At 41.0% G+C, this 12,282-nt stretch overlaps 1 protein-coding gene across 1 annotated transcript; it reads left to right on the forward strand.

Moving 5' to 3' along the window:
- The first annotated feature begins 10,795 nt into the window (after nt 1-10,795).
- On the forward strand, nt 10,796-11,216 carry LOC114676367 (translation machinery-associated protein 7). Its single transcript, XM_028844289.2, has one exon. The coding sequence runs from the start codon at nt 10,836-10,838 to the stop codon at nt 11,028-11,030; it is 195 nt and encodes a 64-aa protein (XP_028700122.1). The 5' UTR covers nt 10,796-10,835; the 3' UTR covers nt 11,031-11,216.
- The last annotated feature ends 1,066 nt before the right edge of the window (nt 11,217-12,282 follow it).

The raw sequence follows: 12,282 nt of genomic DNA on the forward strand, positions 1-12,282 counted from the left end.
CCACATAACCTCAGCAGCTCAGTGAAGAGATGGGAACAGACGAGGATGCATTGTCCTTCTGATAGACTAGGTGAGTGAGAAAGCATCATGATTAAATGGCACAATATGGCATGCATCTTTGAAAGTTTCATTCAGTTCAACTTCAAGTGACTAAATGGTGGGGTACATAAAGGTCCCAGGAGAAACCAGGGAAAGTCAACAGGGAGAGGTCTTGGTCCAATAACATGGGTGATACAGATGCTGAAATGAAGCCTGTGAGGCGTTCAGCAAGAAGCCTTGGAGAAATGTGTGTTTTCTTAGCAAGAAAAACTCAGCCCTACGTTCCCACACACGTGCAAACACCCCCTGGCAACTGTCACCCATCGATTCCCCACCTGCATTTAGGGTCTTCATAATGTCTTTCACAACGGACCTTCAATTATTCAAGGCAGTTTTCAGGCCCTCTGAGGACTGGGTGAGCTCAAAAAATGCTTAGTGTATAAAGAGCAGTGATGCTGAGAGCTAGCACGATGCACAGTGCCTCTGTGCCAGGGGTAGTGCTAACTTTTAAAGGCATTGTTCAGCTCGATCTTCTCTGAAGCCCTGTTGAGGTTGGTATTATCAATTCCTCATCATCCTCCTCTGTTTATAGATGAAGAAACTGAGGTTTATTTTATTTTTGAAACAGAGTTTTGCTCTTGTTGCCCAGGCTGGAGTCCAATGGTTCAATTTTGGCTCACTACAACCTCTGCCTCCTGGGTTCAAGTGATCCTCCTACCTCAGCCTCCCAAGTAGCTAGGACTACAGGCACCTGCCACCACTCCTGGCTAATTTTGTATTTTTAGTAGAGATGGGATTTCATTATGTTGGCCAGGCTGGTCTTGAACTCCTGACCTCAGGCGATCCACCTGCCTTGGCCTTCTAAAGTGCTGGGGTTACAGGTGTGAGCCACCGCTCCCAGCCGAAACTGAGGTTTAGGTAGTCAGATATCTAATAAGCGGCAGAACAGGACTTTATGATTTAGAGCCCACCACCTTCACCTGAGATATGTTCAAGTGACTGGAATGTGTGGAGTTAGTGTCTCTGCCTCTGTCCTGCCACCTGTTGTTTTATGGCCAGCCCAGTGGCCATTACTCCCAAGGTGGCACTCAATCCCCATCTTCTTGGGGTGCTGTATCTCCCCTAATCTCAACCCATGTGGTTCACGTGAAGTAGGGAAGAATTTCTTAAGACATTTAAAAACACTAAACATAAAGGATAATTTGACTAAATTAAAATGAGTGTCTGTTTATCCAAAACTACTAAAGTGAAAAGCCACAAACCAGGAGAAGATAATTGCCTCACTTATAACTACAGACCATTAAACCGTGGACAATTAGAAAGATAGGGAATTGACATGAACAGGTTTTTCACAGGCACAGAAACATAAATGGCAAATACATGATTGAAAAATTGCTCAACCCCACTAGCAACCATGGACGTGAAGATTAAGATCACAATGAATTCCATGTCACACTCACTAGATGAGAAGTCTAGATTGTGCTTAGTGTTGGGAAGGATGACTCCAAGATCCTAAAGAAACCCTTCTATATTGTCTTCTGGGAGTTTAAAGTTTTGCTTTTAAAATTAAAGTCTTTAATCTATCTTGAATTGATTAGGGAAGGAGTGACAGAGTCATTACATTCCATATTTTTCTGTGTGAATAATCAATTGTACTAACACCTTTTGCCAAATTGTCCCTTCTTTCCCCAATGATCAGAAGTACTGGGTCACAAATCAAGTTTATTATACGCATGGGTCTGTTTCTGTGATTTCTATTCTGTTCCGGTGTTTTTAGAAGTCTGGATAGCTTCTTTTTACTGTTTATGGGGAATGTTTTGGCTTTTCCTGGATCTTTGCTCTTCCATAGGAGTCAGGATCAGCTCCTCATCTTCCTGGAAACGCCCCGTAGAGATTTTGATGGCAATGGTCCTGTTTCTGACTTCAAAAGAAACTGTTCTAATTTTTAACTATTAGGAATGATATTTGTTACGGGTTTTGATAGGTGCCTTTTAACTGGTTAAGGAAGTTCTCTCTGTTCTTCATTTGCTGTGAGTTGTTACCATGAGGGACTATTGGATTTTATGAAAACATTAAAAAATTTTTTGCAACTATTCAGATGATCTTATAGTTCTCCTTTAATATGTTAATGTGGTTAATACAGGAATATATTTTCTTTTCTTTCTTTCATTTTCTTTTTTTTCTTTTTGGCAGGGACTCACTCTGTCACCTAGGCTGGAGTGCAGTGACTTAATCATAGCTCACTGCAGCCTTGACCACCCAGGCTCAAGCAGTTCTATCACCTCAGCCCCCTGAGTAGCTGGGACTACAGGTGCACACCACCACGCCCAGCTAATGTTTTAGATTTTTGTAGAGACAGGGTCTCCCTAAGTTGCCCAGGCTGGTCTTAAACTAATGGGCTCAAGTGGTCCACCCGCCTCAGCCTCCAAAGAGCTGAGATTACAGGCATGAGCCACTTTGCCCAGCCAGGAATAAATTTTCTAATGTTAAATGATCCTGGCAATTCCTGGGATAAATCCAACTTGATTTTGATGTATAATCCTTTTTATACATTGCTGGATTCAATTTACTAATATTTTATTTAGGATTTTGACTTCTGTGTCTTTAAGTGGTTTAAGAGAGGCAACCAGCTTTACCTGGTTGGTCTTGTTTGGTATCCTGTTTGTCTTGAGATCACAGAGTGAGCTGGACTGCGTTCTTGCTTTCCATTTTCCCGAAGAGCTATAAGACAGCGGAATGATCCAGTCCTTGAAAGTTTAGCAGAACTTATTTCTAGGACCATTTGGGCTTAATATTTTTCTTTGGTTAAAAATTTCATCAGGCCAAGTGCGATGACTCATGCCTGTAATCCCAGTACTTTGGGAGGTCAAGGCAGGAGGATCACTTGAGGCCAGGAATTCGAGACCAGCTGGGCAACATAGTGAGACCCTGTCTCTACAAAAAACTTTAAAAATTAGCTGGGTGTGGGGGCACGCACCTCTAGTCCTAACTACTCAGGAGGCTGAGGCAGGAGGATCATTTGAGCCCAGGAGTTTGAGGCTTCAGTAAGTCATGATCTCACCACTGCAATCGAGCTTGGGTGACAGAGTGAGACCCTGCCTCAAAAAAAAAAAAAAAAAAAAAAAACATGATTTCTTTAATAATTCCAGGCCTTATATTTTGCTGAGGAATTAAATTTTTAATCATTATGTAACCATCCTCTCCATCCTTAATAATGCTTTTTGTAGTCTATGTTATCTAATATTAATATAACTATACTAGCTTTCCTTGGGATAATATACGTTAGGTATATCATTTTCCACACTTTTACTTTCGACCTGTCCAAATTCCTGTGTTTTAGGAGTGTCTCTTGAAACAGTGTCTCTTGGGTTTTTTAAATGCAATTTAACAGTTACTGACTTTAAACTGATGAGTTAAGTTAGCTTACATTCACTTTGATTATTGATATATCTGGACTTATTTTTACTATTTTTTGTCTTACTTTTTTGTACATTTCTTTGGGGTTGATTGATATTTGTTTGTTTGTTTCTTATTGGCTTTTGCCATTTCCCCTTTCTACTGATTTGGAAGTTGTATATCTTATTTATATTATTTTAGCAACTACCATTGACTTTTTTTTTTTTTTCCCTGAGACAGAGTCTTGCTCCGTTGTCCAGGCTGGAGTGCAGTGGCGCAATCTCAGCTCAACTGCAACCTTCGCCTCCCAGGTTCAAGTGATTCTCCTGCCTCAGCTCTGGAGTAACTGGGATTACAGACACATGACACCACACCTGGCTAACTTTGTATTTTTGGTAGAGGTGGGGTTTCACCATGTTGGCCAGGCTGAGCTCAAGTGATTCACCAGCCTCAGCTTCCCAAAGTGCTGGGATTACAAGTGTGAGCCACTGCACCCGGCCCCCATAACTACCACTGACATTTTGCCACACATGTTTGACAAAGACCAAAGTTAAATCTCCACACCCTTCCCACACAAATGCAAAGTCGCTCAGAACACTTTAACTCCAGTCACCTCTTTCCTAATTTACTTTTGCCCAGTGTTTTAATTCTGTTCTTTAATTCTGTCCTAAACTCACACATTATATATTACTGTTCTCATCTTTATTTTTTTGCACTGACAGTTTTGTTTAGATTTATTACACTTATCAATTTTTTCACTCCTTCCATCTCTTCTTAATGGGATAATTTTTCTTTTTTCTGAAGTACACCTTAGAAGCGCAAGCCGGGTGTGGAGGCACAGGGCTGTAGTCCCAGCTCCTGGAGAGGCTGAGGCAGGAGGATGGCTCCTTGAGCCCAGGAGTTCAAGGCTGCAGTGAGCTATGATTGTACCACTGCACTCTAGCCTGGGAACATATTGTAAGGGACCTGTCTCTTAGGAAAAAAAAAAAAAAGGTTAGTTAGTCAAATTATCTTAGTTTTTACTTGTATTTCACCTTCATTATTAAAATGCTGGGTATCCAATTCTCAGGTCTTTTGAAGATACTGCTTCACTATCTTTTGGTTTCTATTGTTGCCACTGGGAAATCTAGTGACAATCTAATTTCTTCTTTCGTGAGTAATCTACCAAAAAAAAAAAACAACCCTCTAGCTGCTTATAAGATTATTTATTTGTTTTTAGTGTTCTGCAGTTTCACTACGTTTCTTATTATTTACCCTGCTTTAGACATATTGTGCTTCCTGGCTGGGCGAAGTGGCTCATGCCTATCATTCCAGCACTTTGGGAGGCCGAGGCAGGCAGATCACTTGAGCTCCAGAGTTGGAGACCAGCCTGGGCAACAGGGCGAGATCCAGTCTTTACAAAAAAAATAGCTGGCTGTGGTGGTGTACGCCTGTAGTCCCAGCTACTCGGGAGATCGAGATGGGAGGATCACTTGAGCTTGGGAGGTCAAAGCTGCAGTTAGACATGATTGCACCACTGCACTCCAGCCTCAGTGACAGAGAGAGAGACCCTGTCACAAATAAATAAATAAATAAAGATATGTTGCCCGATAAAGTTCTAATATCCAGAATCTACAAGAAACTCAAACAAATTAGCAAGAAAAAACAAACAATCCCATCAAAAAGTGGGCTAAAGACATGAATAGACAATTCTCAAAAGAAGATATACAAATGGCCAACAAATATATGAAAAAATGTTCAACATCACTAATGATCAGGGAAATGCAAATGAAAACCACAATATCATACCACCTCACTCCTGCAAGAATGACCATAATAAAAAAATTAAAAAATAATAGATGTTGGCATGGATGCGGTGAAAAGGGAACACCTCTACACTGCTGGTGGGAATGTAAACTAGTATAACCACTATGGAAAACAGTGTGGAGATTCCTTAAAGAACTAAAAGTAGAACTACCATTTGATCCAGCAATCCCACTACTGGGTATCTACCTAGAGGAAAAGAAGTCATTACATGAAAAAGATACATGAACATGCATGTTTATAGCAGCACAATTCGCAATTGCAAAAATGTGGAACCAGCCCAAATGCCCATCAATCAATGAGTGGATAAAGAAAATGTGATATATATATACACACACACACACCATAGGATACTACTCAGCCATGAAAAGGAACAAAATAATGGCATTTGCAGCAACCTGGATGGAATTGGAGACCATTATTCTAAGTGAAGTAACTCAGGAATGGAAAACTAAACATCGTATGTTCTCACCGATAAGTGGGAGCTAAGTTATGAGGATCCAAAGATGTAAGAATGACACAATGCACTTTGGGGCCTCAGGGAAAGGGTGGGAAGGGGGTGAGGGATAAAAGACTACACGTTGGGTACAGTGTATACTGCTTGAGTGATGCGTGCACCAAAATCTCAGAAACCACCACTAAAGAACTTATTTATGTAGCCAAACACCACCTGTTCCCCAAAAACCTATGGAAATTTAAAAAAAAAGAAAAAGATATGTTGTGCTTCCTTTATCTGTGGAGTCACGTTCTATTTCCTGCCCTAGAAATTCTCAACCATTTCCACCTCAAATATGGCCTCGCCTCCTACTCTCCACCTTTCAGACTAATTAAATATTAAACCTTCTCAGTCTATCCTTCATATTCCATAACGTCTTTTTCATATTTAGTCATGTCATCACTCTGTGCTGAATTCTGGAAAATGTCTTCAGATCTGGCTACCAAATCAATTGTCTCATTAGCTGTATCTTACCTGTTGTTTCACTCATCCTTTGGGTATTGCATATCCATTCACACTCTTTGATATCTATTCCTTCAACTTCAAAATAGATATTTTATTTTAAAAATTTCTATTTGTTCCTTTAAAAACATGTCTAATTATTTACGAAATCTACTGTTGTTTACTAATTTTTGTGATTCCACCTTTTATTTGTGCTAACATTACACACATAATTAGTTTATAATTTAATAATTCTATATGCAAATATATAGAATTATAAAATTATATATATTCACATTATAAAATTCTAAATATTTGCACGTATTTCTTTAATATATGCAAATTAAAGAAATTAATGCAAATTAAATACATACATACAAATATATCTTTATATACAAAGAAACTTGGGGACTCTATAAATTGGTTGTTTGCCCTTACTGCTGACCTTCTTCCTCTCTCTCTTTCTCTCTTTCTGTCTCATCGTGACTCATTTCTTTGTGTGTGATGGTGATATTGGTTTTGACTTTATTGTTAAGAATATATTTGTATTTAAGCATAACATACATATAGAAAATTGCACATAAGTATGTAGTTTGAGAAATTTGCACAAGTGAATACACTTGGATAACTACCACCCCAGATAAAGATACAGAATAATTACTGGCACCTCAGATATCTGCCTCAAGCCCCCTTCCAGTCATTTCCCCCCAAAGGCAACCACTTCTAATTTTTAACATCTTAGAGTAGTTGTTCTGTTTTTGAACTTTATCGAGTGAGCTCATACAGTATCTGCTCTTTTGTGTCTGGCTTCTTTCACTAAGCTCGTATGTGGTGAATTATGATCTATGAGAATTCTGGGTGGTTTACAGAGAGCATCCTTCTTTGTACATGATGGTAGTGAAGGCACGCCAGCATCTGGCACTGCCATAGCTCATTTGAGGGTCCCCACTAAACATGGAGCTTTCAGGTTCAGCTCCACAAAGTTACAGCTGGCCAAGTTTAGTCTCCCAATATTGTTTATGGGTACGATAAACATTTGTTCTCAGGACAACACTGCATTTCACATTTATTTGTTGCTCACTGTCCCCTACTCTTATTTTGATACATGTCAGCCCAACAACATATGAAAAAGTCTATTTTATCCAGAATAGAGATGAGTTGAGAAGGCTGCATCTGGTCTACCATATGCTGAGATACAATTTGGATTTTTTTTTTTTTTTTTTTTGAGATGAAGTCTTGCTCTGTCGCCAGGCTGGAGTGCAGTGGCACTATCTCGGCTCGCTGCAACCTCCGACTCCCTGGTTCAAGGGATTCTCCCACCTCAGCCTCCCAAGTAGCTGGGATCATAGGCACACACCACCATGTCCAGCTAATTTTTTGTATTTTTAGTAGAGATGGGGTTTCACCATGTTGGCCAGGATGGTCTTGATCTCCTGACCTCGTGATCCGCCCACCTCAGCCTCCCAAAGTGCTGGGATTACAGGTGTGAGCCACTGTGCCCAGCCTTCAATTCGGATTTTAAAAGTTTAAAGGTGGGATGGTTAAATTTCACCATAATGTTTTTGGCGTATTCCAAATTATTGTAACAGTTTTGAATCTCAATTTTCTCCCTAGCTTTGTTTAATTTAAAATTTAATGAGAAGTCTGAATTTGTGTTCATCTCAATTAAAAAAAAAAATTTCAAGAAGAAAGAACTAGAACATTTTATTAGAAAATTGCTTCCAGGCAGGACATGGTGGTTCAGGCCTGTAGTCCCAGTACTTTGGGAAGCTGAGGGAGGAGGATGGCTTGAGGCAAGCTGCTCAAGACCAGCCTGGGCAACATAATGAGATGAAGGAAAGAAAGAGAGAAAGAGAGAGAGAGAGAAGAGAGAATGAGAGAGAGAGGAAGGAATGAAGGAAGGAACGAAGGGAGGGAGGGAGGGAGGGAGGAAGGAAGAAAAAAATTGCTTCCAGTCTCATTTTGTCAGATTAAACAAAATTGGGCCACTGTTGTTTAACCTTCTATGACTCCACCAAAGTGTGATATTTCAAAGTCTAAATTACTTCATCTTCTCCATAAACAGATTATAAAATGTTTTGTTCAAAGCCTACTACAGTCAAGATTCTGTATGCAATTTTCTGCAACGGTCTCCAGGTCTATTTATGCTAGTAACTGTGAAACATTATTCCTTTGGTATGATTATTCACAGTGAACCCAAAAGAGCTCTTGTACTTACCTCTTTTGTTTTAGTTTAACAATCAGATGCAGAACTTTGCTAAAAATCAATACCATACCTCTTGGTCTCGAGATCTGTGTATCAGTCTTTCTCCTTTATTTGAAATGGGGCTCTCACCCATTAAAATCTTCTAGCATAATTTCTCAAAGATCACTGAATATGTTTCTTGAGATCACATTTAAATATCCTTTTAGTATCTTGGGCAGTAATTTCTCTTGATATGGTAATTTGAACTAATTTAAATTTTTGTGTGCTCTTTCTCCATCTTTTCTTCCTATCCTGAGCTCAGTTTCCCTCTTTGTGATATTTTTGCCTGATCAAATCGTTCTCCATGATCAAGATGATGTAAAATAGGAAACTGGTCGTTTGGCTTTCCCTCTGCCATCTGTTAACATTCCATATGCTCCATTCCTTTTGCATTCATCTTTTTTATCCTAATTTGGATTTACATTAACCTTTTCTGTCTTTTTTTTTTTTTTAACTTTTTTTTTTTTGAGACGGAGTCTCGCTCTGTCGCCCAGGCTGGAGTGCAGTGGCGCGATCTCGGCTCACTGCAAGCTCCACCTCCCGGGTTCACGCCATTCTTCTGCCTCAGCCTCCCGAGTAGCTGGGACTACAGGCGCCCACAACCGCGCCCGGCTAATTTTTTTTTTTTGTATTTTTAGTAGAGACGGGGTTTCACCGTGGTCTCGATCTCCTGACCTTGTGATCCGCCTGCCTCGGCCTCCCAAAGTGCTGGGATTACAGGCGTGAGCCACCGCGCCAGGCAACCTTTTCTGTCTTTAGCAGTGGAGTCCCAATCATTCTGGGTGTTAGTATCCCTCACCTCTTATTAAAGGTCCAGGTTAATCTTTTGGAAATTTTCCATCGCCTTCTGTCTTAGTCCATTTTATGTCGCCATAAAGGAATACTTGAGATTGGGTAATTATTAAGAAATAAGATAAAGCCGGGCATGGTGGCTCACACCTGTAATCCCAACACTTTGTGAGGCCGAGGCAGGAGGATCACCTGAGGTCAGGAGTTTGAGACCAGCCTGGCCAACTGGTAAAACTCTGCCTCTACTAAAAATACAAAAATTAGCTGGGTGTGGTGACATGTGCCTGTAATCCCAGCTACTCAGGAGGCTGAGACAGGAGCATTGCTTGAACCCAGGAGGCATAGGTAGCAGTGAGCCAGGACTGTGCCACTGCACTCCAGCCTGGGCAACAGAGCAAGACTCTGCCAAAAAGAAAGACAGAGAGAGAGAGAGAGAGGAGGAGAGGAGAGGAGAGGAGAGGAGAGGAGAGGAGAGGAGAGGAGAGGAGGGGAGAAAAGGAAGGTTTATTTGGCTCATAATTCTGCTGGCTAGAAGGATCAAGACCATCCATCTGGTGAGGGCCTCAGGATGTTTCCTTTCATAGTGGACGTTGAAGTAGAGTGTGCATGTGTAGAGATCACACGGTAGAAGAGGAAGCAAGAGAGAGAGAGTGGGGAGTTGCCAGGCTATTTTGATATACCCACTAGCTCTCATGGGAAATAATATCGTGAGAACTCATTTACTCACCACCCCTCCCTGTCAGAGAGCATTCATCTATTCATGAGTGATCTGTCCTCGAGACCCAAGCACCTGGCATTAAGCTCCACCTCCAACATTGGGGATCAAATTTCTACATGAGATTTGTGGGGATCAACAAACCATATTCAGACTACAGCATCTTCCCACTTCTCTCCAGGTGCTTGGCAAGCCTGAGCTTATCAGAGTGCTGCAGGTGCAGTGATACTGCTCTCTCAAAGTCCTCCCTTTCCTTCCCATCCAGGACACTCTCTGGCCTAGTGCTATGCTCGACTGGCATTTTCAGCGAATGAATCAATATAGTAGGAATTACAATCTTAGAACTTCCTAATTAGTGAGTCCTTTCTATGATCATATACTACGTATGACATGTGTTGACATATGTTGACTTGCTGCCTTATGATATGTTCTTATTACTTAACTCTTGCATGGATGTTCTTTTTTCAGGTGTATATAATTTAGACTGTTCTCCTTAAAGGAAGGAGTAAAATTTTGTCTACCACAGCTTGGGTCCTATGCATAAGTAAATGCTTGTAAACATTTAATTCACAAATAAATGAATAAGCAATATTTTAAGGCATTTGGAAATAAGTATTTTTAGCCTAAAAATGTTATTATTTCATAAAATGCTGGGTACAAGCTTTTTAAGGTGAGATTTTGTTGTATTCTCCTTATTTAATTCCATTACTTGTCATGGCAGCAGGTGGCTGAATGGTTAGAATATAGATTTTGTGCTCAGACATACAAAACTTTGTTTGAATTCTGGCAGTATCACTGACTAGCTGTGTGACCTTGGTGATATGGTTTGAATGTTTGTCCCCTCCAAATCTCATATTGAAATGTGATCCCGGTTTCCGGTGGCAGGGTCTGGGGAAGGGGCGGCAGGCGCCATGTCCGGCCGCGAAGGTGGCAAGAAGAAGCCACTGAAACAGCCTAAGAAGCAGGCCAAGGAGATGGATGAGGAAGATAAGGCTTTCAAGCAGAAACAAAAAGAGGAGCAGAAGAAACTCGAGGAGCTAAAAGCGAAGGCCGCGGGGAAGGGGCCCTTGGCCACAGGTGGAATTAAGAAATCTGGCAAAAAGTAAGCTGTTCCTTGTGCCTGAGGAGATGGTGACCCTTTATTTCATCCTTATTTAAACGTCTATATTGCCTGCCATAACATCTTTTGCCACCTAAAGCTGGAATTAAGTGTTGTCTTGGAGCTGTTGTACATTTAAGAATAAACTTTTGTAAAAAAAAAAAAAAAGAAAAAGAAAAGAAAAGAAAAGAAATGTGATCCCAGTATTGGGGGTGGGCTTAATGGGGGTGTTTGGGTCATGAAGGCAGGTCCCTTGTGAATAGATTAATGCCCTTTGGTGGGGAGGGGTGGTGGGTGAGTGAGTTCTCATTCTGTTATTTCCCAGAAGAGCTGGTTGTTAAAAAGAGCCTGGCAGGTGATTGGATCACAGGGGCAGATGCCTCATGAACTCCTGACCTCAGATGATCCTCCTGCCTCAGCCTCCCAAAGTGCTGAGATTATAGGTGTGAGCCACCGTGCCCAGCTTAAACTTATTTCTTAATAATTATCCATCTCAGGTATTCCTGGGGAGATGGAAGTGGAAAAGGAGTTCACAACTCTGTGAGTTGAGAGTTGCCTAAATAAATAAACGTATCCACATATATAATGTGCTACAGGGGTGTGGACAATGGAAAAATTAATTTTGCCTGGATAGTCAGGTAAGGCTGCTAGGAGGCAGTGATGTTGGAGTTCCAGATTGGGCAGAGGGCTCAGTGGTTGGCTCAGAGTTGTCACACAGCAAATGCCTGAGGAATAGATGGTACGAATGACTCATAAGCTCAGGGGCGCTGCCCAACTGGTGTCTGTGTACACGTGGTATCTGTGTTTTTCACTTTTCTCCTACACACATTTCCATGTGCTGACATGGCTTTTGTGTGATTCCATCATAGCTTGTGTGTGATTCCCTGATTAAATAGCTTCTAATATTTTATTATTATAAATAGACTCTGAGTCCTTGAGGGCAAGAAGTGTGTCTCTGTTCATCCAGACAGTACCTAGTATATAGTAGGTTCTCAGTAATGTTTGATATATAAATGAATGAGTGAACTCTTTTGACTGCTGGCCCTGCCATGTGCTGGCTGTGGGATCTTGAGTGAGTTCATTAACCCCTCTGCACCTCGGTGTGTCTGTAAAGTGGGTTAGTATATCTCACAGGTGAGCATATTTCACTACGTATTGTGAGGACTAAGTGATTTGATGCCCTGTGGCTGAAGGTAGTAGGTGCGCATTAAATAATGGCACCCTTCAGCTCTGATAGCTGTGCTGCTGCATGTGGGAGA

The sequence above is a fragment of the Macaca mulatta genome, chromosome 2 (assembly GCF_049350105.2).
Source record: "Macaca mulatta isolate MMU2019108-1 chromosome 2, T2T-MMU8v2.0, whole genome shotgun sequence".
NCBI classification, from domain to species: Eukaryota; Metazoa; Chordata; class Mammalia; order Primates; family Cercopithecidae; genus Macaca; species Macaca mulatta.